We start from the raw sequence: 26643 nt of genomic DNA on the forward strand, positions 1-26643 counted from the left end.
CTTCCAACACAGTTAGAAATGTTCTTCTCACTATTTTTATTATGTCAAAATGAACAGGTATCTAGTTAATAAATACAAAACAAAACTAAAATACTATCTGTTGGTTGACTGGTATAAGTAAAGGGGTGCTTCTACAGGTGACATCAGACTCAAAAGGTAGAAATTATTCTGACATGTTTTGCTACACCCCAAAACTAAATAGGCCAGATGCCATGTACAGCCCAAAAATAAATAATCACTGCAACTTCCTTTCTGCAATGGTATGTTTTATTGCAAAAGGCGAATTCAACTCATTGTGGCTGCTAATGATGAGGACTGTTGTAAAGATAATAGTGAAGGAAAACCCAAGTACTACTTTTACTAAACATTCTTTAGGAGAAAATATCTTTTTATCCTAACAACATATTGTCCCCTCCATCTACAAATTTTGTGAAGCATAAAGTAATTGTTTTTCTCTAACACTCATGCAGCTATTTATTCCATCTTCTTTTCCTACTAAGAGTGTTATGCACTTCCTTATGAATACAAAGGAAAAAATGGCCATAAACAGCAGTCACTGGATAATCTAATTCCTGATTTGGAGAGCCTGCTTTTTATACAATCTAGATGGAACTGGGTACACTGTAATCTGATGTCTTGGCTGTCTTACAACTATTGAAAGTCTTCACAAATAGTATCAATAAAATTTCCCTCTTTATCTTTGAGTAACTGAATTGAGATGCTTCGTTCCTCTTGCAAAACAGCTGACTATAATGTCTACTATGGTAATTATATCTCTAAGACAGACAAATGATTTTAAATGACAATCATTATGAGAATTTGAAACAGATATTTATGCATTTTACCTTGATTCAGGAACTTTGATTCTAAACAGCAATACGTTAGACTCCCAGTATACATTCGACTCACATGGTTTAATGAAAAACACACATAAATAAAAGCTACCACCATTTTTTCCAGCTACAGAAATTCTTATGAGCTTTTAATTTAGTACTCTTCATCTATGAAGAAAAATAATGGAAACCTACCTATTCCAGTAGCTCCAGAATTGGTCATGCAGATAGGCCTGGTGGCTACATTCATCACCAAATGAAGCTTTGCTTTCAATCCAGTGAATTATATGTCCTTCAACAGCTAGGGGGACAAAGCATTACTGATATAAAATGAATGCAAGCTCTGAAAATCTGACCACAAAAGATTTGTAAAGTTCTTCTTTAGTCTTCTTGCTACCATATGACTTACACTTGAGGCACAGTTGTATCCTTGTAAACCATCTTTCAAACATTTGCAATGAATATTTTTTGAAACAAAAATCTAAGAACCAAACAGTAGTGTTTACCTACAATTCTCTCAATTTAACTTTAATTACTGTGTGCTCCAAAATTCCTTTGAATGCACTTAAGCCAGTAGAAACAGTTGTTCAATGAAAAAGGAGCCAGAATACTGAGGACAGAGGTACAGCTATACCCATTTCCCCCTTACTCTCCCTCTTAGGTGTCAGGAAAGGGTCTGGAAACACCTGGCGAATGCAGAGGAACGTAGGTGAGCTATTGCAGCAGAAACTTTTCAGCACTGTATGTTGAGGTAGGAGAGGAAGCAGACAAGCAACAGAAACTCGCTCCACAATGCTGAAAATTAGGAACTGTATATACATACATATTTTCTCCCTTTTCTCTTTGGCGTCACCCTTGTGGGGATATGTTCTGTGCTATTAATGTAGGAAGGATATGTCAAAGTAGTAACTTTTCCATTTTTCTCTGAAGACACTGCGGTTCATGGTGTCTTCCAGGAGAAAACTTCCAAACCGTGGGCCAGTCATCATGAGAGGCCCATCTCCTGCACAAACAAGGTTTCACTCCTGAGGTTGACCAATTTTTCCAGTGGGAAGTTATGCCAATATAAGATGAGCCGGTCTCCCTCCAAGTAACTTGGGACAATGCCATGAAGAGCTTTGAAGACCTTTCTTTTGTAGAGTTTTCTACAGCACCTACAACTGTAGTGTCTAGCTTGGAACAAAACATTAAGTTTGACTTTGGATGATGTGCTCTCAGAAGTTTGTGCTGCAAAGCCAGACAGGCTCTTGTATTCTACATCAATTGTAGCATTTTAAAAAGTTTGCCTTTTTATATCTAAGTAGAGAATCACAGTTATCAAGTATATATGCATTTCCATGGCCATCTCAAAGTCTGGTAAGAGGGGGAGTTAGTTGTCTTCCTTCCAGCCATAGATAGGGAGTAAAAAATGTGCATTATACAGCTATTAGGACACGTAGAGGCAGTGAGGCATACAGACAGACTAACAAAACTAAAATAGCAAATTTTCCAAAGTACTTGCCTTTCCCAACCAACATCTCCTTTAGCCTTCCAATGTTTTAACTACAGCCAGTTGCTCTTCATCTGGTTCATCACAGCCAGGATGCTGGATAGGTGGGAGATGGTGATGTTTGTGTTTGATACGAAAGAGATTAATAGCTAAGTATCATGATTTTTTTGCTAGATTTTTAGTCAGTGCTGTTTCACAATCTTCTTAATAGGTTCAACAAGACTGGTGAGACGACAGATCCATGAAACTGCACAGATGAGTGCTTCGGAAGTGAAGGAATAGGTGTTCACTGCAACTTTATGAGTGTGGCCTGAGAGCATGTAAGCAAGCCATCTCATTGTAATCCTGCCAAGTCTCTGTGGTGGGACAGCAGACTATCATGGTTGAATGTATCAAATACTGTGGAGAGGTCCAGTTGTTTGAGTATGGACGTATGGCCTTTGTCCATGGTCATCTATTGTTGCCAGAAGCCCCATCTCTGTTCTTGAAAACTGAGGTAGAGGAGTCCAGAATATTGAAAATATCTAGGTGGAGTGGAAGATACCCCTTTGGATCTTTTCAAAATGCTTTCTCATAAAAGAGTGATTATATAGTGGAGAAGAATGTTGTGTTGAGTGATTGTACCTTAAATACTGGCTAGATAATTGCATGATTTAGAGTAAATGATGATGGATCTCTCTCATCAATGCAGATGTTGACGATTTTGCTAGTAAGAGTCCTAGATGCTTGAAACACCAAGAAGGGCAAAAACCTGAGTCACAGATAATGGCTCAGTTCTCATAAAGTGCTTCCTTTTGTTCTGAAAAATATATCGACATATCGTTGAAAAGGGAGGTGCTAGATTCTGAAAATGTGTGGAATAACTCTTCTTGGTTAATGTGATGACTTACGAAGGGTCATTCAGCAACTGCTATTATGGAGGACATAGTGGGCCTGTTGACCAAACCAACAACACTAGTGGTCTGGGCCTGCTGCCACAGTCTCTCTTTTCACCTACTGTGTATGGGATCCCTGGATGGGGTTCAACTGGCTCAGCTTCCTTGTCAGTGAACCCCTGGCTCTACCAGTCCCAGGGCTAGATGTAGGGGAATCTGAGATGGATAGGGGGACCAGCGTCCTCTGCTCTGCCCGGTCCAGGGCCCTGAAAGTATGACAGCATGGGCTGGCCTAGGCTTGGTTCACCTCTAGTTCACCTTCCCTTGGGTCATTTGCTACCCCATCCAATGTCTCAGTTTGGGGTATGGCTACTGTTATGTTACAGTCCTTTGCACCAAACTCCCAGAGTCTCAGGGCTAATGAATGCAATCCTCTGGTGCCCCTGAACAGGATTCTCCCTGCCTCTATGGTGATGTCTTGAAGGAGGAGGAAGAAAGATTCACAGTTAGACAGAAAAAGAGCTATTACTGAGGAGGACTATCTCAGGGAAGTGCTCCTGCTAGAAATGGCAGACGATGATGATCAACAGATGGCTCAGGCAGTGGTGCTATAAGGAGGGCTTTGGGATGTATGGCCCCTGAAGGCATTCATGGACAGAGGATCTCTCAGGATGGAACTCATCTGAGAGAAATAGACTTCTAGGATGGAGGCTGGCACACCAGATTAAGAGAGCTTTAAAGTAGGAATTTGGGGAAAGATGATTGGGAGATATCCAGGTAATCTCCATGCCAGATTTTAACATTGAGAGAGAAGAAAAAGTGAGAATGGATATAAGGAGGAAGGGTAGTGTAGATACCAGTCTAACAGGTGATACTGGCAGTAGAATGTCTGTGCCTAATTGGGTAAAGAATGTGAGTGAAGCCAAACAGCAAAAATTAAGATGTTTGTACATAAATGTGAGGAGCCTAAGTAACAAAATGGAGGAACTAGAGTTACTGGTGCAGGAAGTGAAACCAGATATAGGGATAACAGAAACATGGTAGAATAGTAGTTATGACTGGAGTACAGGTATTGAAGGGTAGGTACTGTTTAGGAAACACAGTAATAAAGGCAAAGGTGCTGTAGTAGAATTGTATATCAAAGATGAGGTAGACTGTAAAGAAATAAGTAGTGCTGGAATGGATAAGACAGTCTGTCTGGGCAAAAATCACACTGGGGATAGTGCATGGGCTGTGCTATAGACCACTGGGGTCTGATTTGGATATGGATGGAGACCTCTTCAATGTTTTTAACGAAGTAAATATTAATGGGAATTGTGTGATCATGGGACATTAACTTCCTAGATATAGACTGTAGGACAAGTGCTAGTAATAATAATAGGGCTCAGATTTTCCTGGATCTGATAGCTGACGGATTCCTTCACCAAGTAGTTGCTGAACCAACAAGAGCCGATGACAGTTTAGATTTGGTTTTGGTGAATAGGGATGTCCTAATAGAAGAAATAGCTGTAGGGGACAACCTTGGTTCGAGCGATCATGAGCTAATTCAGTTCAAACTAAATGGAAGGATAAACAAAAATAGATCTGGGACTAGGATTTTTGATTTCAAAAGGGCTAACTTAAAAAAATTAGGGAAATTAGTTAAGGAAGTTGATTGGACTGAAGAACTTCTGGATCTAAAGGCAGAGGAGGCCTGAAATTACTTCAAGTCAAAGTTGCAGAACCTTTCAGAAGTCTGCATCCCAACAAAGGGGGAAAAAATCATAGGCGGGAGTTGTATACCAAGCTGGATGAGCAAGCATCTCAGAGAGGTGATAAAGAAAAAACAGAAAGCCTACAAGGAGTGGATGATGGGAGGGATCAGCAGGGAAAGCTACCTGATTGAGGTCAGAACACGTGAGTGAGAAAGGTCAAAAGCCATGTAGAGTTGAACCTTGCAAAGGGCATTAAAACAAACAGTAAAAGGTTCTATAGTCATATAAATAGGAAGAAAAATAAATAAATAAATGAAGAAGTGGAACCGCTGAACACTGAGGATGGAGTGGAGGTTAAGGATAATCTAGGCATGGACCAATATCTAAACATATATTTTGCCTCAGTCTTTAATGAGGCTAATGAGGAGTTTAGGGAAAATGGCAGGGACAAATGGGAATGAGGATATGAAGATAGATATTACCACATCCGAGGTAGAAGCCAAACTTGAACAGTTTAATGGGACTAAATTGAAGGACCCAGATAATCTTCATCCAAGCATATTAAAGGAACAGGCACATGCAATTGCAAGCCCATTAGCAAGCATTTTTAATGAATCTGTAAACTCAGGGGTTGTACTGTATGACTGGAGAATTGCTAACACAGTTCCTATTTTTAAGAAAGGAAAAAATGTGATCTGGGTAACTACAGGCCTGTTAGTTTGACATCTGTAGTATGCAAGGTCTTAGAAAAATTTTTGAAGAAGGAGAAAGTAGTTAAGGACATTGAGGTCAATGGTAATTGGGACAAAATACAACATGGTTTTACAAAAGGTAGATCGTGCCAAACCAACCTGATCTCCTTCTTTGAGAAGGTAACAGATTTTTTAGACAAAAGAAATGCAATGGATCTAATTTACCTCAACTTCAGTAAGGCATGTGATATGGTTCCACATGGGGAATTATTAGTTAAATTGTAACAGATGGGGATCAATATGAAAATTGAAAGATGGATAAGGAACTGGTTAAAGGGGAGACTACAAAGGGTCATACCGAAAGGTGAACGAGCTGGAGGGAGGTTACTAGAGGAGTTCCTCAGGGATCAGTTTTGGGACCCATCTTATTTAATCTTTTTATTACCGGCCTTGGCACAAAAAGTGGGAGTGTGCTGATCAAGTTTGTGGATGACACAAAGCTGGAAAGTATTGCCAATACAGAGAAGGACCAGGATATCATACAGGAAGATCTGGATGACCTGGTAAACTGGAGTAACATAATAGGATGAAATTTAATAATAAAAAGTGCAAAGTCATGCATTTAGGGACTAATAGCAAGAAGTTTTGTTATATGCTGGGGACTCATCAGTTGGAAGTAACGGAGGAGGAGAAGGACCTCGGAGTATTGGCTGATCACAGGATGACTATGAGCTGCCAATGTGATGTAGCTGTGAGAAAAGATAATGCGGTCTTGTGATGCATCAGGGGAGGTATTTCCAGTAGAGATAAGGAGGTATTAGTATCGTTATACAAGGCACTAGTAAGACCTCATCTGGAATACTGTGTGCAGTTTGGTCTCCCATGTTTAAGATGGATGAATTCGAACAGGTACAGGGATGAGCTATTAGGATAATCTGAGGAATGGAAAACCTGTTTTATGAGAGGAGACTCAAAGAACTTGGCTTGTTTAGCCTAACCAAAAGAAGGCTGAGGGGAGATATGATTGCTCTCTATAAATATACCAGGGAGGGAGAGGAATTATTCAAGCTCAGTACCAGTGTGGATAGAAGCATAAATGGAAATAAACTGGCCATCAGAAAGTTTAGCCTTGAAATTAGACAAAGGTTTCTAACCCTCAGAGGAGTGAAGTTCTGGAACAGCCTTTCAAGGGGAGTAGTGGGGGCAAAAGACATATCTGGCTTCTAGACTAAGCTTGATATGTTCATGGAGAGGATGGTATGATGGGACAGCCTAATTTTGGCAATTAATTAATCTTTGATTATTAGCGGTAAATATGCTCAGTGACCTGTAATGGAATGTTAAGATGGGGTGGGATCTGAGTTACTACAGAGAATTCTTTCCTGAGTGTCTGGCTGGTGAGTCTTGCCCACATGCTCACGGTTTAGCTGATTGCCATATTTGGGGTCAGTAAGGAATCTTCCTCCAGGGCAGATTGGCAGAGGCCCCGGGGCAGGGGTGGGGGAGGGGCTCGCCTTCCTCTGCAGCATAGGGCATGGGTCACTTGCTGGAGGATTCTCTGCACCTTGAAGTCTTTAAACCATGATCTGAGGACTTCGATAGCTGAGACATAGGCTAGGAGTTTAGTATAGGAATGGGAGGGTGAGATTCCATGGCTTGTGTTGTGTAGGAGGTCAGACTAGACGATCATAATGGTCCCTTCTGTCCTTAAAGTTTATGAGTCTACTCTCCTCCCCCATGCCTCAGGGGCTTGAGCTCTTTTTGTACTACTCCTTTTCCTCAGGAGCATACTCAGCCATGCCTGAAGGGTGTAGCTTTCCTGGCCCAGTATTGCTGAAGCCTTTTCTCTGCCTCAGTGAGGGGTTTGTAGACCCCCATCACAGAGAAGACAAAATTCTTACTTTTTTCATCTAATAGCTGTTAAGTCTGAGAATTCCTTGTGTCTGACGAGCTAGATGCTTATGTTATCCTCATCCCCAGTAGGATGGGAATGCTAGAACTTACCTACATCTACCAGTTTTTCTCCATTGACAAAATTTTCTTCCTTCCTGATTCTTCTCTTTCAGGCTATTGAGGACCCATGGAGATCTGTGGGGGCAATGAGGAGGATGTGGATGCCTAAATGAGGCAAATGATTGGTTCAACTGATTTGCTGGATCTCCATTCCATGGCCTTTTGGTGTGTGTGTGGGCATTACCCCTAAAGATGTTTTGGTGTTTGACTGGGTCCACGAGTTTCTGGGGATAGACCATTATAAATGGTTCTGATCTCAGCCTCAGGTGGTGGTTGTTAGGATATAGATATTCAGGCCTGTTTGCAAAGGCTTATACTTCAAGAATTTAGGTGTATTCTTATCACTTAGCTAGTTATAGAGGTATAAAAGAAAGAATCAAAATCACTGTCTGCCGGTGTAAGGGCCTTCTCTTACTGTGACAGTCTGAGCCCTGGTTCTCAGGCTAAGGCCTTCAGCTAAGCAGCAGAGGCCAGCCATAAACTGGAAAATGTATGGTCACATCCTCACATTCCAAACTAGTCACATTGAAATAAGGTGCTATTGGGCTGTTAGGAATACAATCCTGTCCTGATATTCCTATCACCTCCAGAGAAAGGGAAGAGCCTAGAAGATGTAAAAGGAAACTTAGATTGATAGCACCCTGTCTGGCAAGAACTCACTTATCAATAGCTGGGATGTGAAATCTTCATTTCTGTATTGTTCTATCCCTGTAGTCTCCACTTCCCTATTGTTTGTCTGTATAATCTCTGTCTGGTTTTGTGATTGTTTCTGTCTGCTGTATAATTAATTTTGTTGGATGTAAACCAATAATTGATTAAATAACGATGTTACATTATGTTAGGATTGGTTAGTTAAATTTCAGTAAAATGATTGGTTAAGGAATAGCTAAGCAGATGAAATGAGCTGTAGCCCACGAAAGTTTATGCTCAAATAAACTTGTTAGTCTCTAAGGTGCCACAAGTACTCCTATTCTTTTTGCGGATACAGACTAACATGGCTACTACTCTGAAACCTGACAAGTTTTACTATATAGTCTGTAGTGAATCAGGATAAGGGGAGGGGGGATTGAGGGTGGGGGAACTGGGATCATGTTTTGCTAAGGGGGGGAATCGGAACAGGGACACAGGCAAGGCTCTGTGGTGTCAGAGCTGGGAAGGGGGACACTAAGGAAGAAAACTGGAATCATGCTTGCTGGAAGTTCACCCCAATAAACATTGAATTGTTTGCACCTTTGGTCTTCAGGTATTGTTGCTCTCTGTTCATGTGAGAAGGACCAGAAAAGTGAGAGGTTGAAGGAATAAGCCCCCCACTTTCCAAAAAATACTTTGTACAGTTATTGAGTTACTACTGCAAATCCCTTAAAACAATATTTTATGAGATTTATAATGTATAAAGTATAACATGCATAATAATATTTACAGTAATATTTTAATAATATAATCTAGTTTTTCCTGCCTTATCATTAAATAATGTTAACATCTTAATATAAGCACAATAAATACTAATAGAAAAAACTTTAAGGACTTACCGACCGGCACTTCTAAAATAAAATCTGGTGTTTTGTCATAACCCTTTGCACGAAGCTGTTCTTCAGCTGCATAGAGAACAAATACTATTGTTTACAACACTATTCTATTAACCAGACAGCAGTATAATTAATTTTCTTTTAAACAGGAGTGCAAGAAATACTAATGCAGTCATACATATCTTTCATATGTATGCAATGCTGTGTCAGATTAAATGAACCTTCTTAGCAAACCTGAAGCATGGATATAAAAATGCTTCTTTGTCATCTCTGCATTTTTATGTCTTCATTATAAACATCATTAATTCAAGCTGTCATACAGTACTTTGTAACCAAAAAAATGTTCAAAATAAAGAAATATATTTGCTTATTGAAAGAAGAATCTCTTCATATTAGAATTAACCTGAACAGCTTTCTACTAATGCCACAAATGTACATATTCCATAGTTGCTTTCTTATTTTATATTGATGTCTGTCTAAAGTAATTGTAAAACTTTATCTACCAATTGGAAAGCTATAAAAGAAAAAAGAGAAGACACAGTTTTATTTCTCTTGCATTATGTAGAATTTGCCAAATTTTACAATTCAGTAGTACATAAATTTAAAAGTACATTGTCTTCAAGATTTAAGTCTGTTTGTAATTCTTTATCCTTTGTAAATACCAAAGCTTCTTTTAAGCAAATATCTGACGATTTCCAGAACCATGACAGGGAGCAAGCAAGACAAAATTGTGGGGAAAAAAAAAAAAATCAACCTATACCTTAAAGAAAAAAAAAACTTCAATACTTTCTAGTTGTTGTCCTTGACTTCTAATGCCATTAGACTGGTATTTCTGAAACACCATTTCTCCATTAGATTTTGGAGTGACCTGGTCATTCAATTCCAGACATGGCTTTCTGTCTTCACCCAACCTCAACTAATTGCACAACCAAGTAACAAGGAAGGCTGTGTGGACTCTTAACATCTACTGGGCTGTTGACATTGTCATGCATCCCATTCGCCTTTCTGCATCACCTTTGATTAAAATTAATGGCCCATTCCCACGATTGGGTAGCTTATTTCCAATCCATTTATCAGCCTAGGACAGTGGTTTCATGGCAAATGTTCAGAACTCTGTTTTAGAGCACTTTGTGCATATCCTGAAAGGCCAGCACTTTGAGCCGAAAGAACATTTTAATGACAAGAACAACATTTAGATTTTTAAGGATACATTTGTTAAAGGTTGTGAAAAATAAGAATCTGAAGTTAATTTTTCAGAGGCTGAATTAGAAGTTACAGTAAAACCTCACTAATTTGCACTAAGACTAGGATATCCATTGGGGTACTTATGAATTAGTGTGTAAGTGAACAACCAAAAGAGAGGGGAAAATGCACTGCAAGATATACTTTATCTATTAATTTTGATGTGTAAGTGTACTCTAGTATAGTGTAAAATAAATGTAAGTAATACAACACCTCACCATTGTGCCATATCAGCTATTAAGCCTTGGTAGAGAGCAAAAACTAGTGAGCCCTTTTTTTAACCCAAATATAAAATATATGGATGAGAGATGAGCAGATTAACAAAGCTCTACTTTATGTTAATCTGAAACCCATTGAGTCATACCATAACAACACGATAAATCAATATTCTAAAAATTTCTTCATCCTGACAGTAGTGAAGAATAGGATAACTGTTGCCTACTCCTAACTGCTGATTCTAATGTTTGAAAATAGTTAAATAAGAGGCTTGGATGCTTTGGTTAAAACTTCATTTATCTTAAAACCGCATTATTATTGAACAGATTTGACATTAAATAAAGAGAAAATAATATTAGACTGTATCTGTATCTGGTAACTGGTTTGGATGTTTTCTACATACTCAAATATATTGATTTCAAATACATCAGAATACAAAGTGTACAGTGCTCACTTTACATTTATTTTTTATAATATTTGCACTGTAAAAACGAAAGAAATAGTATTTTTCACTTAATCTAATGCAAGTACTGTGGTGCAATATCTTTATCATGAAAGTTGAACTTACAAATGTAGAATTATGTAAAAAAAATAACTGCATTCAAAAATAAAACGTCAAACTTTAAAGCCTACTTACTAGTCCAGTCAGTCTTACTTCTTGGTCAGCCAATCACTCTGAGAAACAAATTTGTTTACATTTAGGAGGAGATAATGCTGTCTGCTTCTTGTTTACAATGTCACCTGAAAGTGAGAACAGGTGTTCTCATGGCACTGTTGTAGCCAACGTCACAAGATATTTATGTGCCAGATGCGCTATAGATTCATATGTCCCTTCATGCTTCAACCACTATTCCAGTGGACATGTGTCCATGCTGATTATGGCATCTGCTTGATAACAATCCAAAGCAGTGTGGACTGACACATGTTCATTCTGATCATCCCAATCAGATGCCACCAGCAGAAAGCTGATTTTTTTTTTTTTGTGATTCAGGTCCTGTAGTTTCCGCATCAGAGTGTTGCTCTTTTAAGACTTCTGAAAACATGCCCCACAACTTGTCCCTCTCAGATTTTGGAAGGTACTTCAGATTCTTAAGCCTTGGGTCAAGTCCTGTAGTTATCTTTAGAAATCTCACATTGGCACCTTCTGTGTGTTGTGTGAAATCTACAGTGAAAGTGTTCTTAAAATGAACAAATACGCCGGGTCATCATCTGAGACTGCTAGAACTTGAAATAGATGGCAGAATGCGGGTAAAACTGAGCAGGAGATATTCAATTCTCTTCCAAGGAGTTCAGTCATAAATGTAATTAACGCATTATTTTTTGGAATGTGTCATCAACATGGAAGCATATCCTGTGGAATGGTGGCTGAAGCATGAAGGGGCATATGAATGCTTAGCATATCTGTCACATAAATATGTTGCAGTGCCGGCTACATAAGTGACACGTGAACACCTCTTCTTAAGCGGGCAGCATTATATCCGATAAATGTAAACTAACGTATTTGTCTTAGCAATTGGCTGAACAAGAAGTAGGACTGAGTGAACTTGTAGGTGCTAAAGCTTTACATTGTTTTGTTTTTGAGCGTAGTTAGTAACAACAAAAATCTATATTTGTAAATTGCACTTTCACAATAGATTGCACTAGAGTACTTCTATGAGGTGAACTGAAAAATACTTATTTTTACAGTGCAAATATTTGTAATAAAAATAATATAAAGTGAGTATTGTACACAGTATTCTATGTTGTAATTTAAACCAATATATTTGAAAACGTTGAAAAACAAATCCAAAAATATTTAATACATTTCAATTGGTATTCTATTGTTTAACAGTGTGATTAAAACTGATTAATCACGATTATTTTTTGTAATTGCGATTAATATTTTTCAGTTAATGGTATGAGTTAATTGCACTCAATCAACAGCCCTACTTTCAATAGAAAATTCTGACTGAGAAACAGAAGGGCAGAGACCAAACTCTGTCTTTTATACTGATGAGAACCCCATTAGCGCTTCACAAATAACAAAACACAATATTTTATTTCAATAAATATATACATGCCCACAAGGTTTCCAAACATAAAAAAGTAGAGTTACTTTTGAAGACAGGTATCTATAGTACATAGCACCAAACTTTGTAAGCTTCTGAGCGAACTGCATGGGAGCCTAAATACTAGCATTAGCAGCACCATTTATCAGTACACTACTGTTTGAAATCACAGAATCATTGAAATGTAGGACTGGAAGGGACCTCGATAGGTCATTGAGTCCAGTTCCTGGCACTGAGACAGGACTAAGTATTATCTAGACTATCCCAACAGGTGTTTGTCTAACCTACTCTTAGCAACTTCGTGACAGAGATTCCAGAGGCTCCCTAGGTAATTTGTTGCAGTGCTTAATTACCCTTACCCATAATTGTTAAGGTTGGTTTAAAAAAGCATATTTGTAGCTTCATGCTGCTGTTGATTCATTTTTTGTTTTAAAAACACAATTCATGAGGACAGAAATTTCCACACTCAGGAATTTTCAAGCTACTTTGCAAATGTAACTGCTTGAATGGGAACAAGATTGCTGACTAAACCTGACAGGAACCTGGAATTCCTGTTCTGAGGGAAATGCTGAAGTTTCAAAAAAAATAAAATCATTCTGCATTCAAATGAAACCTCAACATTTCCCACAGAATGGGGAATTTTATTCCAAAATTTTATTTTGAAAAACAAAACAAAATATAAAACAATGGTGAGGCTCACTGAGCTGCCAAGAGACCCTGGCAACCCTGCCTCTAGGCTCCCTGCTGAACTACCAGCAGCTTGGAAGCCCAACCTCAAGCTGGGGCTCTCAGACGCTTCCTGGCTGCATAGGAGGAAGTCTGGAAGCAGGGCACAGAGTGGGGAGCCTAGAAGCCCAGGGCCACAAGGCTTCTTGTTTCATGACAGAGAGCCTGGAATCGCTGAGAATCCTGGCCTGAGCTGGGGCTCCCAGCATGTCCAGACTCCTGACTTTGTGGCCGACAATCAATCAAGCTGCCGTGGAGGTGGGCAAACTGGCAGAAAACCAGGCAGATTTCCTGTGAAGATTTCCTGGTTTCTATCCAAAGATTTGACAAAAATCAACATATTCCTGCAAAATTTTTAATTTAATAGAATCAGCATTTTCCAACAGAAAAATGTTCCATCTGAAAATTTCTGACCAGGGCTGACTTTTGAGATAGCTGAAAAGTGTCCTGAGGTTGCTGAGATGGACAAATGCAATCCCTTATCTACTTATGTTTTCAGACACAGTCAGTCATTGTGATTCTGCAGAGATGGAGGAACTTTGGGTTATAACCTGTAAATTGGGTCCATATCTTTCTTGGTTATGGAAGTTCAGCTGGAAGGTACTGAGTCCTTTTCTGAGAAGCTGATCAGTGCATCCCTTTATGTAAAGGTAAAATATCACAATCTCTGAAAGCAATAGTTAGGCCTCTGCTCAATAAACCATCTCTTGATGTGGACACACTCACCAAATAATGCCATCTCAAGTCTGTTTTTTTGATGGAGGGTTGAGACAAAGCAATTGCAATAATATCCAGGCTTCCGATTTCCTTAATTCCCATCACTTTGGATTAAATCTTGAAGATGTTATGGAGGCTATGCTGCCTGAATATCAAATGTTTTTTATCAATTATTTTAGATCCATCAGCTCTGTTTTTACACTCTTGACCAAAATGTATTGTAGACTTGTCTGTGGACACCTATGGGTAGACACAGCTGCTCTTTAGAGGTTCTATTGGTCTCTTTCTGAGAAAACCTTCAATGATAATGCTATGTGACTGATCATTTGCAACAAAGGAGCTCTCAGACAGTATAAAACTAAGTTCTGTTCTGCCACCCATCTGTTCAATATATACATGTCTCTGTTTAGAGAGATAGTGAGGCAGACTTGGCCATGGCGCTTTTAGATATCCCACTTTGTTTTTAATTCAGACATGGATGGTGAGGCCCAGTAACTTTCTCCATATCCAATACTGGGTCTTGAATAAATTACTTGGGTGAGCCTCAACTCACAGATGGCTGACATAATGGTTGTAGTTTGGGGAAGTAACCTGAAGACATGATGAAGAATAGACCAGTACTCCCAAATGAGATAGTATGCCCATCATTTGTAACTCAGGTTCACAAACTGGGACTTATATTGTCTTCTACTGCTTTTGGATCCTCTGGAGACTTCAGAGGCACTTTTTCCACACTGCTTTATAACAATTTTTTTCTGGGCATAGATAAATGTCTATGTTTGTGTTGCCTGGAGATTGTATCAATGTAATACCGTCCACACATGGCTGAACCCACAGACTACTTGGAAACTTCAGCTAGTGCAGGTGTTTGCTCACTTATTAAAACCTGTATAGATCAAAGGCAGGATATTACAAAAGTGTTCCTTAGTATGCATTTGCTTCCATTTTGTTTCTGGGTGAACTTTAGGATGTTGGTTTTGACCTATAGGTCTCTGCTCCAGGTAGCTGATCTACCCTGCTCCCACCATAATTTAGATCAATTTATGGTCTCTAAGGAACCATATGCCAGTGGAGGATCACTATAGTTCCACCACATGCCTTGTCTAGTCCTCTCCACCATGCCCATAACTTCCCTGATACACCCACTATGTCACGGATATGTGACGCTGATGCAGGAAGCAGTTTTGCTGGCTTTATGCAGGTTTGGGAATTTGCTGCTGGGGAGAGTACACCAGCAGGGGAATTATCTGCAGATCATTTGTGCTAAGAATGGGGTTTCTTTGTGCCCCAAGGTTTAAAAAGGAAGGGAACTGGTGACTGGACAATATAAGTCATGGGTCATCACTTCTGGAACTCATTCCCACTCACAGTCCAACAAAGCCTGAATTCATTGAGCTTTAGGAAAAACGGCAAGGCTTGTATATTTTCCTAGGATTTTTCTGAGGGTGTGGAAAGAGGGAGAAGGGAAGGGGAAAGATTTTATTCTGGATGGGTTAAATATGCTCTTCTTGTGGATACTGATCAAAGGTGTTTTCATAACGTCAAAGCCTAGAACTTGAGACAGACATTTAATACACTGAAGGAACAAATACTGAAGACATCTTAATTCTTAAGTGAGCTTATATAAATACAATACTTCAGTATATTTTAAATATATACCATAAATTAAATTTACTTTATTTATATCTTTATATGCTGACGGGACAATCCTTTCTAGAATTGCTAAAATTTTGTATTTGACAGCACAAATTACATACAGCTTATTTTTTAAAGGGTAACGTGAAGTCTATCGTAGGTCATGATTCATTTAAAATTAAGTCTGATTTGTGTACTACAGAAGCTTATACAAAGCCAAAATGACAGTCACTTGGGTTGAAGGATCCTTTAGTGAGTCATTTAGTTCATCCCCTTGCATCATGCCAGGATTGATTTCATTAAAAACATACTTGATAGAATGAGTGTCAGGCCTAGCCTTGAATTTTTCAGTGAAGGTGATTCTACAACCTTCCCAGGCAGATTGTTCCTGTACTTAACTGTTCCTATAATTATGAATTTTTTCTAGTATTTAGCTTCATCTTCCCAACTGCAGCTTAAGCCTATTACTCCTAGTTCTTCCCTTATTCAATAGTAGGAATAACTGGCCACTGACATTTTCATGGCATCCCCTTTTAAATATGTAAATAGTTATTCCTGCCCTCCGACATCTTTACTTTAAACTGAAAAGCTCCATTACTCTGAATTCTCCTCTGTGTCATATTTTCAAATGCTTAATGATTTATTATTCCCTGAAATTTCTCAAATTTGTTCAAGATGTCCAAAATACTAATCTGTGCATAGTAGGTGCTATATAGTAGGTAATTACAAGCCCCTCCCCCCAAAACGAGGAGGTTACATTAAAGCATTTATTGTTGAAAACAAAACAACAAAACAACCCTTTAACTGTATATTTAAAAATTTTTTACGCTGTGTGTATAAGGGCTCATCTGACCTCAATGGACTCGGGGAAAGAGTGAGAGTCTCTTATGGACAGTCCTCGGCAGGGATCTGTCCTTGTGCCCACAAGAGTGTCCCTTACTCTCATGGGAAGCCCCAGAGAAGTGTCTTTGGGCTTAGACACTGAGGGTTCAGCTTCTTAAGCATGTGCTTAGAAGGGCGCTGTTCATTTGGGTTAGGCCAATGTACGGTGGTCTTCTTGGCCTAGATCAGAGAGGGGCTTCATAGCCTTCTCCATTAAGTACTTTCTAAGGCAAAGGTCACAAGCTTTGCAAGTACTCTGTGGAACTAGGAGACAAATGCCGCACTTTTCTGAAATGTGTGTCTCGTCCAGACAGTAGCGGTAGCGTTGGTTTGTTCAAGTTTGATGGAGTAGTATCTAGAGCAGGAAATATAGTTTTTGAAGCCCAGGAGTCTGGGCATAGTTCCTGACCATGGGGAGGGAGTTCCCAATCCACGGAAACAAACCACACTAATTACACTAAGACTAACTGAACTAATCTTCACAATCTTACAGATTTTCTGAAAGGCTGAAGCAAGAGAGGACACTGGATTCTGACTCAGACGATGCAGTGGTAAGAAAGAACTGATAGGGCATTGACCTGCACTGCTTCTTTCACTCTCACTTGGGAGCACGAAGAGATCTACTGCACATGTATGGGCCAACAAACATTGCATGTTAAAATCTCTGGACTCATGCGCATGTTGAACTCATGCACATGCATACCCACATGTGGAATACACACAGGGACCAACACTCGAAAAAGAACTGTGTATTTTTTTAAAAAGTTCAGAAACTCAGGAAATTTATCATTAAGTTCTCTGCACCAACCTTAACGCTGCACCATATTCTTGCCCACCATCTTCAGGTGGGAGACCTTCATAAGATGTCACAAAACTCAAGTCTATCCCACTAAGTAATGAACTAATTCCCACTGCTTGGTGTTTAATTGGACGCTGATATCATCTGTGCACACCATTCCAGTGGTTACACACAGTATTATGGGCAAAAAGGCAGTAGGGAGATGCAATGATCAAATCTCTACTCTGTATTGGAAAGATGCCAAGGGATTTGAGGCTAGAAATGTGTTCTTGGTATCTGGAACCTGCACAAGATACATGATTTAGAGATGAAAGCAGCATCCTGCCCATTCAACATGCACGACACAGATGGATTAAGCAGAAGACCAGGAGATGCACTGTATGCGTCTTGTCATTTGCAGGTACAAATGACTTGATGAGTGACTGTAGGGAAAATAGTGGGGCAGGGAAAAGCTGGCAGCTGCATGCCTAAATAAAGCCACACGCAGATATATGGGTCAGTGATCATTGTGTAGAGTGGACAAGATGAAGGTAGATCTCTGGACGTCAAAATGACAAATAGGAGAGAGTCTGTGGCATCTGAAGCCCATAAATAAGGTTAAGATTTTTTCATGGGTATTTTTAGTAAAAGTCGGGGACAGGTAGCAGGCAATAAACAAAAATTCACGGAAGCCCCATGACCTCTCCCTGACTTTTACTAAAAATACATGGAGGGCTTGGGGGGGTTAACAGTTAGAGCCCTGCTGAGGGCTGATTCCCCCCTTCCCTCGCCAAAAAAAAAAGGTAGATAAAATACTGGTTGCAAAACAGAATTACAAAAATTGTCTGTTTCAGAAGTCATGAAACTTTTTGACCAATTTTTCCATTATGCAGATGTGTTTGTGCCTTATGTTCCCTACAGGCCATATGGTCTAACTGACAGAGCTGGTGATTAGAAAATCTTAAATTTGTATTTCCACCTCTGCTACTGCCACTTGACACTTCACACTCATAGCCTTTTACAAGCTATACCCATTTTACAGACAGGAAAAGAGCTATTTTGTGACTAATTTAGTGGGCTTGGGAGTCAAGATATGGATTCATATCCTGTTTCTGACATGGATTTACTAGGTGACTTTGCGCATGTAATGTAACATGTTATTTTGTAGGACTGAGGACTGACTTGTAATAAATGCATTATTCTAACTCCACAGTAGTTGAAATGACTCTATATTAATTGCCTCACTTGGTTTGCTTACAATAATCCTATTAATATAACCAAGAAAATCCCAAGTATGTGCCTTTTTTGTGACAGCATAGCATTATACAGTTTATCGATTTAAAATGATCAAGTCCTTCTCTATAATAATTACTGTCCGGCCAGTAATCCTTTGGCTTTACATTTGCATATAATGATTTAATCTTATTTTACTGATTTCAGTTCATTGTTTAATATGCCAATATTATGCTGTATTTTAATTATTTCTCAAATGTTCGTGATTCCTTCACCCATTCTACTAATCCATGAATATACACAACTCATATACTCTCCATTTCATCCTCCACATTGTTAATACAAATACTTAATAATATTGGACTCACTTGCCTATTGGTACTGCCAAACAAATTTAAAAAAATCAGTATACATCTTTATGTCATTCAAGAGAAATGTTGTAAAAAAAATGGAGGTGTCACTGAAATGATCATTTACTAACGAGTCTTATAACAAAAAGCAGCTTTATACACAAGTCTGAAAAGTAGCACCATCTTGTTTCCAGTTTTATGTAAAAGGCATCTAACATCCTGGAAATACAGTACCCAATATAATCTAAAATAGTGTATTTTCCCCCAGTAGTTCTTAACTCTGTCAGTTATGAACAACTTTTTTTCCATACCCTGTCTTTAATATCATTTGTAAGATATTTTTATTTGTTGTTGTTATTATTACTACAGTAATTACAAGCCAGAGCCAAAAATAGTACTGAGCTTTTCCATGCTGAACCATGTTTGATTTAAAAAATGTTCTCTGTTTCATGTTCCACTTGAGTCATGTAACACACATTTCTTTAATTTCCCTAAGTTTATTTTATATGAAACCATACTACATGGTTTACTAAAATTGATGCACTATGTCCTAAGAAATTCCTTTATCTACCAAAATTGTTATCCTATCACAGAAAGAAATTAAGTCTGGCATGACTTGCTTTTGGATAAATCCATAATACTTACTATTTATCACTTAAGCTATTTTCTGTTCCTTTTTGTAAAAGTTAGGACATTATTGTTCAATAGAGGTATTAGTTTTAGGTGAAACTAACGTGTGTTGTATTATCTTTCTACATAAGAAATCTCTTTGAAGAATACAACAGTTTACTATAGTATTAGGTTGCAGCGGTTTTATTTTGATATCATCTCACCACAGAAGGATTTCAAGGTATAAAAACTAAAATAATTTATAATCTCAGTAAGAGAAATAATTCTTTAAATGCTAACCACTGTAATTAATGTTAATTACTGTACCATGTTTAATACTTTTTAATAGATAGAAAATTAAATCATCCTCTAATATCAAAGTGAACGTTTTTTTTAAAAAATTCTTAATTGACTTTAAAGATGGGAAATGTGGAAAGATTCAGTGCATTAGTTCAAAAATATCAGAAACTTCACTTACAGCTAAACAAGTGAATTCTTCTAGCAGTTCTTTAATACATAAAGCATTTTGCAGCTAATATTTCTTATCCTTCCTTCTAAATCTCATATGGCCTAGATTATGACTAATATCTCATGACATCAAAAGTAATACTGCAGCAGATATTAAAGCATTTTTTTTCCAGCTACTTATTCTATAAAATATTAATTGCAAGCCTGTGCATGCACTGTATATATAGGATATTAGGTAACTGAGTTCTGTTCAGTTCTAAAACAATAAAAGATAACATGTATAGCATCAATCATTTTTTACTCTTCCTTTATATAATACAGCATGAGTTGAGGTCTCTTTTTTTTCCCTTAAGTAAACAGTGACTGAGATCTTTGAAGCTAACGTACCATAGGTTACTATAGATTCTTACCTAAGAAAGAAAGATTTTTCTCCAGCAGCATTTCTCGCAGCAGGACTTCATGCTCATGTCCAATAGCACTGATGGATTTAAGTTAAGGAAAAAGTACTATACAGGCGAGTCTCATCTTTCGCAGGGGTTCCATTCCAAGGTTAGCGCATAAAGTGAAAACCACGTATAGTCAAAATTACATTGAGTTGAATGGTGGGCGGAATCGCCCGCACTACAGAAACAGCATTTAAATTGTTTTTTTTCTTTTATTTTTTTTGTTTTTGTTGACTGCGTAAAGCTGAAATCGCGCATGTTAAACGTGCGTAAGATGCAACAGACCTGTATGTTTGGAACGAAACTAAATTCAGAACACTGTTACAGCTAGAATATAATGCTCCGCATCTTAAGTACTTAGTGCTTTTTAAAAATCAGGGCCCGTTTATGGTGTGTCATGTTGGGTACCCAAAAACTGAGGCACCCAAAATCACTAGCTACTTTTGAAAATTTATACCAGTCTTTAAGTAAAAATAAAATAAAAAAACCACCTCACACAAATGAGAAAGGCAGGCATCACCATGATCAACTTTCTTCAATATACTCAAGAATAGTATTTATCCTGCTTTCATTTTCTTCTCCAAAAGAGCGAAGTGTGAGACTAAAATGAGTGCCTTTATAGCTGGAAATTTTGGGCCCGATCTTCGGCTTTGTACTCAAGACCCTCACTGAAGTAAATGGGAGTTTTGAGTAAGTACATAAACCACAATAAATTGGAAAACTATTGAACAATTTAAGATTTTGTTCTTTAAATACTGAAACTTCTTACACATAAAGATATACTCTGAAGCCATCTGATGTATCTCACTGTATCAAAACAGCCTTTTAACTGATTTTTCAGTTATGAAAAACCAGTTATGTAAAGGAGAATCTGTAAATGAATCTTAAAAACAACTACAATTCATAATTTTGTTTAGAATATCTTATACAAAGTGATAAACTGCAGAAAGAATTACAATTATAATTAATTACTCTCTCTTTTACCAGCACTTACTGCTGAACTGCAAAAAAGCCAATCATAAGGAATCACTTTACACATATACATCATTGTCTCTATCAACTGAAAGCGTGTACTACATTAAACTATACTGGCAATGACAGAACCAAAAAAGGAAAATGAATGATGGCAAAAATATAAGCCAAATACTGCAAACAGAATTGATAATGCACCATAAGCAGAAACATTTAGACTTAGTCTATAATAATACCTATTATTGATGAATAGCAGTGACCATGGGGCAAAACTTTTAAATAACCTCACAAGCCATTTTCTGCTCATGCAATCCAACAGCCTAGTTTCCCGTAAGCGTCTGAACTATTACTGAAAAATAGCCTCCTGGCATTTACAAAGAGGTAGACTTCATACTTTAGTCCATGCATATATAATTAGATAGTTATATTTAAAATCAATATGCAATCCTTCAGAAGACATTATGCTTTTAAAACCTTAACTTTAAATTGATTTTTAACTATTTTATGTGCCTTAAAATTAGCATCTAATTCAGCAACATACATTCTCAGATAATGCATTCACACAGTGAAATATCACCAAACTTTACCCTAACAATCTTCAGTTGACAAACTTTTTATGTTTCCTAATAATGCCATCATTTTTTGTGTAAGCTGATTTGAAATCCAGGGGGGAAAAACACACTACAGATTACAGAAAAATGCACTATTTCTTGACAAATTAATATAAAGCAGAGATGTGTAGAGTAATGCATCATTTTTGTAAAATAAAGTTAGTTTTTACAGCTTAGAAGCATATATTCAGAGTCTTCATGACAAGAATACAAACTCATGTACCTAATTTAACAGGCTTTTTGATTAACAATCCTTTAAAAGATAGAATGATGTTTAATGAATACACTTATATATAATTGTACTTAATATTTCAGTGTATCCTCGAAGAATATACATTAACTCCCCACTTAACATCGTCTTGATTAACTTAATTTCGATCTTACGTCCCTGCTCAATTACAGAACATGCTCCATTTAAAGCTGTGCAATGCTTCGCTATAACGTTGTTTGGCTGCCTGCTTTGTCCACAGGTGGCAGCCCTGCTTAACAGCTCCCCTATGCGGCCCTCAGCGCCTCCCACCCACCGGCAGGCCCCGCGGATCAGTGCCTTCCCCCTCTCTCCCTGCGGCAATCAGCTGGCTTGCAGCATTCAAGGGGGGAGGGAGGAGCGAGGACTCAGTGTGCAGGTGCCCCATCCCCTCTCTGCCTCCCGAACGCTGCAAGCCAGCTGATTGACACGGGCAGGAGGCGCGGGGGGAGGGAGGAGCAAGGACACAGAGTGCAGAGTAAAGGGGGAAGAAGGGGGAAAAAAAGAGGCAGGTTAAGGGTGGGGGCTTAGGGGAGGGATAGAGTGGGCAGGCCGAAGTTGAGCCCCCCGCCCCTGGTGCTTGCAGAGTAGGGGAAGCTCCCACTGCTGCTGCACAATGTGCTTCTCCTAGCCTACAGCACCTTCAGCCTCCTTGCCTGCCTCATTGTCTCCAGTGCCAGTGGGCTGTGCCTGTGTGGCGCAAGGTGGGGGCACCTCCCAACTATAGTATGTATTGTACTATATGGTAGAACCAAATTTCCCCAGAACCTAGCCCCCCATTTACATTAATTCTTATGGGGAAATTGGATTCGCTTAACATCGTTTCACTTAAATCAGCATTTTTCAGGAACATAACTACAACATTAAGTTAGGAGTTACTGTACCATACAAATAGACTTAGGGCCCAAACATGTTTTCATTAAAGTTAATGGGAGCAGGATTTGGCACTTACTATATACCATACAAAGTAAATCTGAGGAAAAGTGGCACGAAATGAGGCAATTTTTTTTAGGAGATGCAAATACTATGACTGCAGAGTGTATTGAGGTGTAAGACGAAATATCTCCTTTAATACATATGAACAGTGAATAAATTTTTTCTCCATGTTTCACTGCTGGGAACCATTGTGGCTTCCCTTCCCTCCTAATACATCTCTACCTCGATATAACGCTGTCCTTGGGAGCCAAAAAATCTTACCGCGTTATAGGTGAAACCGTGTCATATCAAACTTGCTTTCATCCGCAGAGCACGTAGCCCCGCCCCCCGGAGCACTGCTTTACCACATTATATCCGAATTTGTGTTATATCGAGTCAGATTATATCAGAGTAGAGGTGTACAGGGTGAAATTCCCACCCGCTCCAAAACCTCACTGAAATTTGTACAGAGAATTCTCTAGGACTAGGGGGGAGGAAATCCATTCACCATCATGCAGACTGGATACAATGCCACAAACTGAAGGTTTCTCTTCCAAGCATGGGCTGAAATTGATCAGCAACCCTTCTATATGCCCAATAAAGTGCTTTTAGGCCACTGAGTCTGCACAAGAGTGGTGTCTTCCCAATACACTCCTTCATCCTCACCCATTCAGGCCTGTATAGAATCCCCCATCTGCTGCAACCACTGAGCACTGACCCTTCCTCCACAGTACTCTGCTCATTGTGGAGATACCCTGACATACTCTTCCGCTTTCAAAAATAGGTCTTTTTATATACCTTATGTCCTACTTTCCTTGAAGAGGAGGAGAAAAGAGCAGCACTGAAATGTCAGATACAGCATTTAAAATTTAAATCAGAACTTGAAAGCACTTAAAAAAAAACAAAAGGAAACATCAAATTGGTTAAAAATACTGCAATACTGGACAGTATCTATGGCCCTTTAATGGCTTTAGATGAATCACAATATGATTTTCTCTCATCAAAAACAAGAGGGTTTCAACTAAGCATATATATGTACAGCCGCTGAACTGATAACTTACCTTGGCCTATCTAATTTTAGTTAAACGGCATAAGAGAATGGACTGCGGTGACCCTCTACTCGATTGAATGCAGAAGAGTACGAAATGTGTTTTGTGAAGTGGAACTTTATGTCAGGTTAAAGCTAGACACATCTCCTCCACAGAGTCTAAGGTCATCAATTGTGCACCTAAAATTTTATGGGAAAGGATACTGTTTGATGCAGTCCACCAGTGGTCCATAACAACAGTCATTCACAGTACACTGCAGACAAATAAGAGAAGAAGTATAGTGATGGTCAACTACAAATCTATTATAATTAAACAGTATGCTAAAAACAGTAATTACTTTTCCTCCAAAAGGCTATCAAAGGCTGTTTGGATATAATCACAGAAAACAAAAATTGCATGCTTTCTGTTCACTATAAAAGCAAGCTATTAAAAAGTGAAATGCTCTCCTCACAAATATTGCATTGCCATTTATGGCGCACCCTGACCTCAGTGATAGTTTATGATGACAGTAATTAAATGAGGTTTAAAATCCTTTACTCTGCTGGGCAGATGATAGCACTGCCACTGAAAAAAGATGGCTGTGATTAATACCTGATAGACTTGATTTGCTAGAACTCCATCTGGAATCTGAGAAGGGTCCCGCAGCATACTATTTATAAGAGTCTTGGAAGCTATGGAAGAAAAAGAAAATTGTTAGCTCAGTATGAACATATCATTAACTAATTGTCAAAAAAGTGGAACATACTTTTTAAAAGGAAAACGTTGACTACACTGATAAAACGAGGTTACTTATCTGTAATTGAAAGTTCCTCAAGATGTGTAGTCTCTATCTGTATTTCACTGAAGGTTATGTTCATGTGTTATGCACCCAGAGCTGGAGCTTTTCAAAGTAGTACTCTTTGGTGGTCCACACATGTGCCCTGTGCTGCCTCGTGGTCTCACCCAAGGCCATAAAGAGTGTGGCAGGCCACCAGCATCTCCAGTTCCTTCTCTAGTGCAGAGCTGTTGAATCCACATTAGAGGGTAAAGAGGGTGGGTTTGGAATAAAGATTGAGACCATACATCTCAATGAACCTTCAGTTACAGGTTAGTAACCTCATCTTCTTCAAGTGATGGTCCCTATTGTATTCTACTTAGGTTGATTAACAAGCAGTACCTATGTGGGAGGATAGTGCAAGGAGGCTATCAAATGGAGGACTGTTGCTCTGAACAAATTATTTGTTACAGAATCATGCACTAGAGAAGGGGTCGGCAACCTTTCAGAAGTGTTGTGCCGAGTCTTCATTTATTCACTCTAATTTAAGGTTTCGCGTGCCAGTAATACATTTTAACATTTTTAGAAGGTCTCTTTCTATAAGTCTTTAAAACAATAGTTTAGTTATATATTATGTAAAGTAAATAAGGTTTTTAAAATGTTTAAGAAGCTTCATTTAAAAATAAATTAAAATGTAGAGCCCCCTGGTCCGGTGACCAGGACCTAGGCAGTGTGAATGCCACTGAAAAATCAGCTCATGTGACATAGGTTGCCTATCCCTGCACCAGAGCATGGTGTGTACGGAACTCCACGTGGCCACCTTGCATATGTCTGTGAAGGGCACCTTGTGGAGTGCAGCTCTAGTTGATGCTTGAGCTCTCATGGAATGGGCCCTTCACAAGGAGATTGTCCTGATAATTGATAGCAGTGCATAATGCACCCTGAAACTCATCTGGAGATTCCCTGGGTGGAAATGGCTTGCCTTTTCATTCTCTCCGCTATAGTAATGAAAAGACAAGGAAATTTCCAAAAGGGCTTTGTCCGCTCAAGATAAAATTCAATGCCTTTCCAACATCTAACGAGTAAAACCTTATTTCCTCATTCGAGGCACGAGGCCTGGGGAAGAAGGTAGGTAAATGTATGGTTGACTGGAGGTGGAATTGGGAAACCTTGGGTAGGAACTTAAAGTGAAGACATAGAGATCGTGTCTTTGTGGAAAGTGGTGAAGGGAGGGTTAGCCATCATGGCTCCCAATTTGCCAACCCCCTCACTGATGTAATAACAATGAGGAAAGTGACTTTCATGGAAAGGAGAGATGGCAAGCATGAGGCCATACGTTCAAAGGGAGCAGACCTCAATGAGGTGAGGACTAGGTTAAAGTCCCATTGGGGAGTGACAAGCTGAATGGGAGAGTATTTTTGCAGAAGGCCCTTTCAGAATGACACAGTTAATAGGTGGGTAAATATTGAATGATCGTCCATTAGTGGGTGAAAAGCACTAATGACAGCTGCATGTACCTTAATGGAACTGAGGAGCAGTCCCAAGTCCTTCAGATAAAGGAAATATTCCCAGAGTAGTGAGATACCAACCAGTTCAGGGACAAGGCTCTGCTGGGTAGCCCAGGCA

General features: G+C 38.8%; 1 protein-coding gene across 11 annotated transcripts in view; it reads right to left on the reverse strand.

Annotated features, from left to right (window-relative positions):
- CDIN1 (CDAN1 interacting nuclease 1) overlaps nt 1-26643 on the reverse strand; it is a 186522-nt gene that overhangs the window by 86946 nt on the left and 72933 nt on the right. For all 11 annotated transcript variants that reach the window (XM_050953976.1, XM_050953971.1, XM_050953981.1 and 8 more), the window contains 5 exons: nt 24855-24934; nt 24467-24516; nt 20437-20504; nt 9126-9191; nt 1029-1134 (listed from right to left, as the gene is read on the reverse strand). In XM_050953976.1, the coding sequence (XP_050809933.1) occupies nt 1029-1134; nt 9126-9191; nt 20437-20504; nt 24467-24516; nt 24855-24934 (370 nt within the window). The remainder of the gene's footprint in view (nt 1-1028; nt 1135-9125; nt 9192-20436; nt 20505-24466; nt 24517-24854; nt 24935-26643) is intronic.

Source organism: Gopherus flavomarginatus, chromosome 5 (assembly GCF_025201925.1).
Source record: "Gopherus flavomarginatus isolate rGopFla2 chromosome 5, rGopFla2.mat.asm, whole genome shotgun sequence".
Taxonomy (NCBI): domain Eukaryota; kingdom Metazoa; phylum Chordata; order Testudines; family Testudinidae; genus Gopherus; species Gopherus flavomarginatus.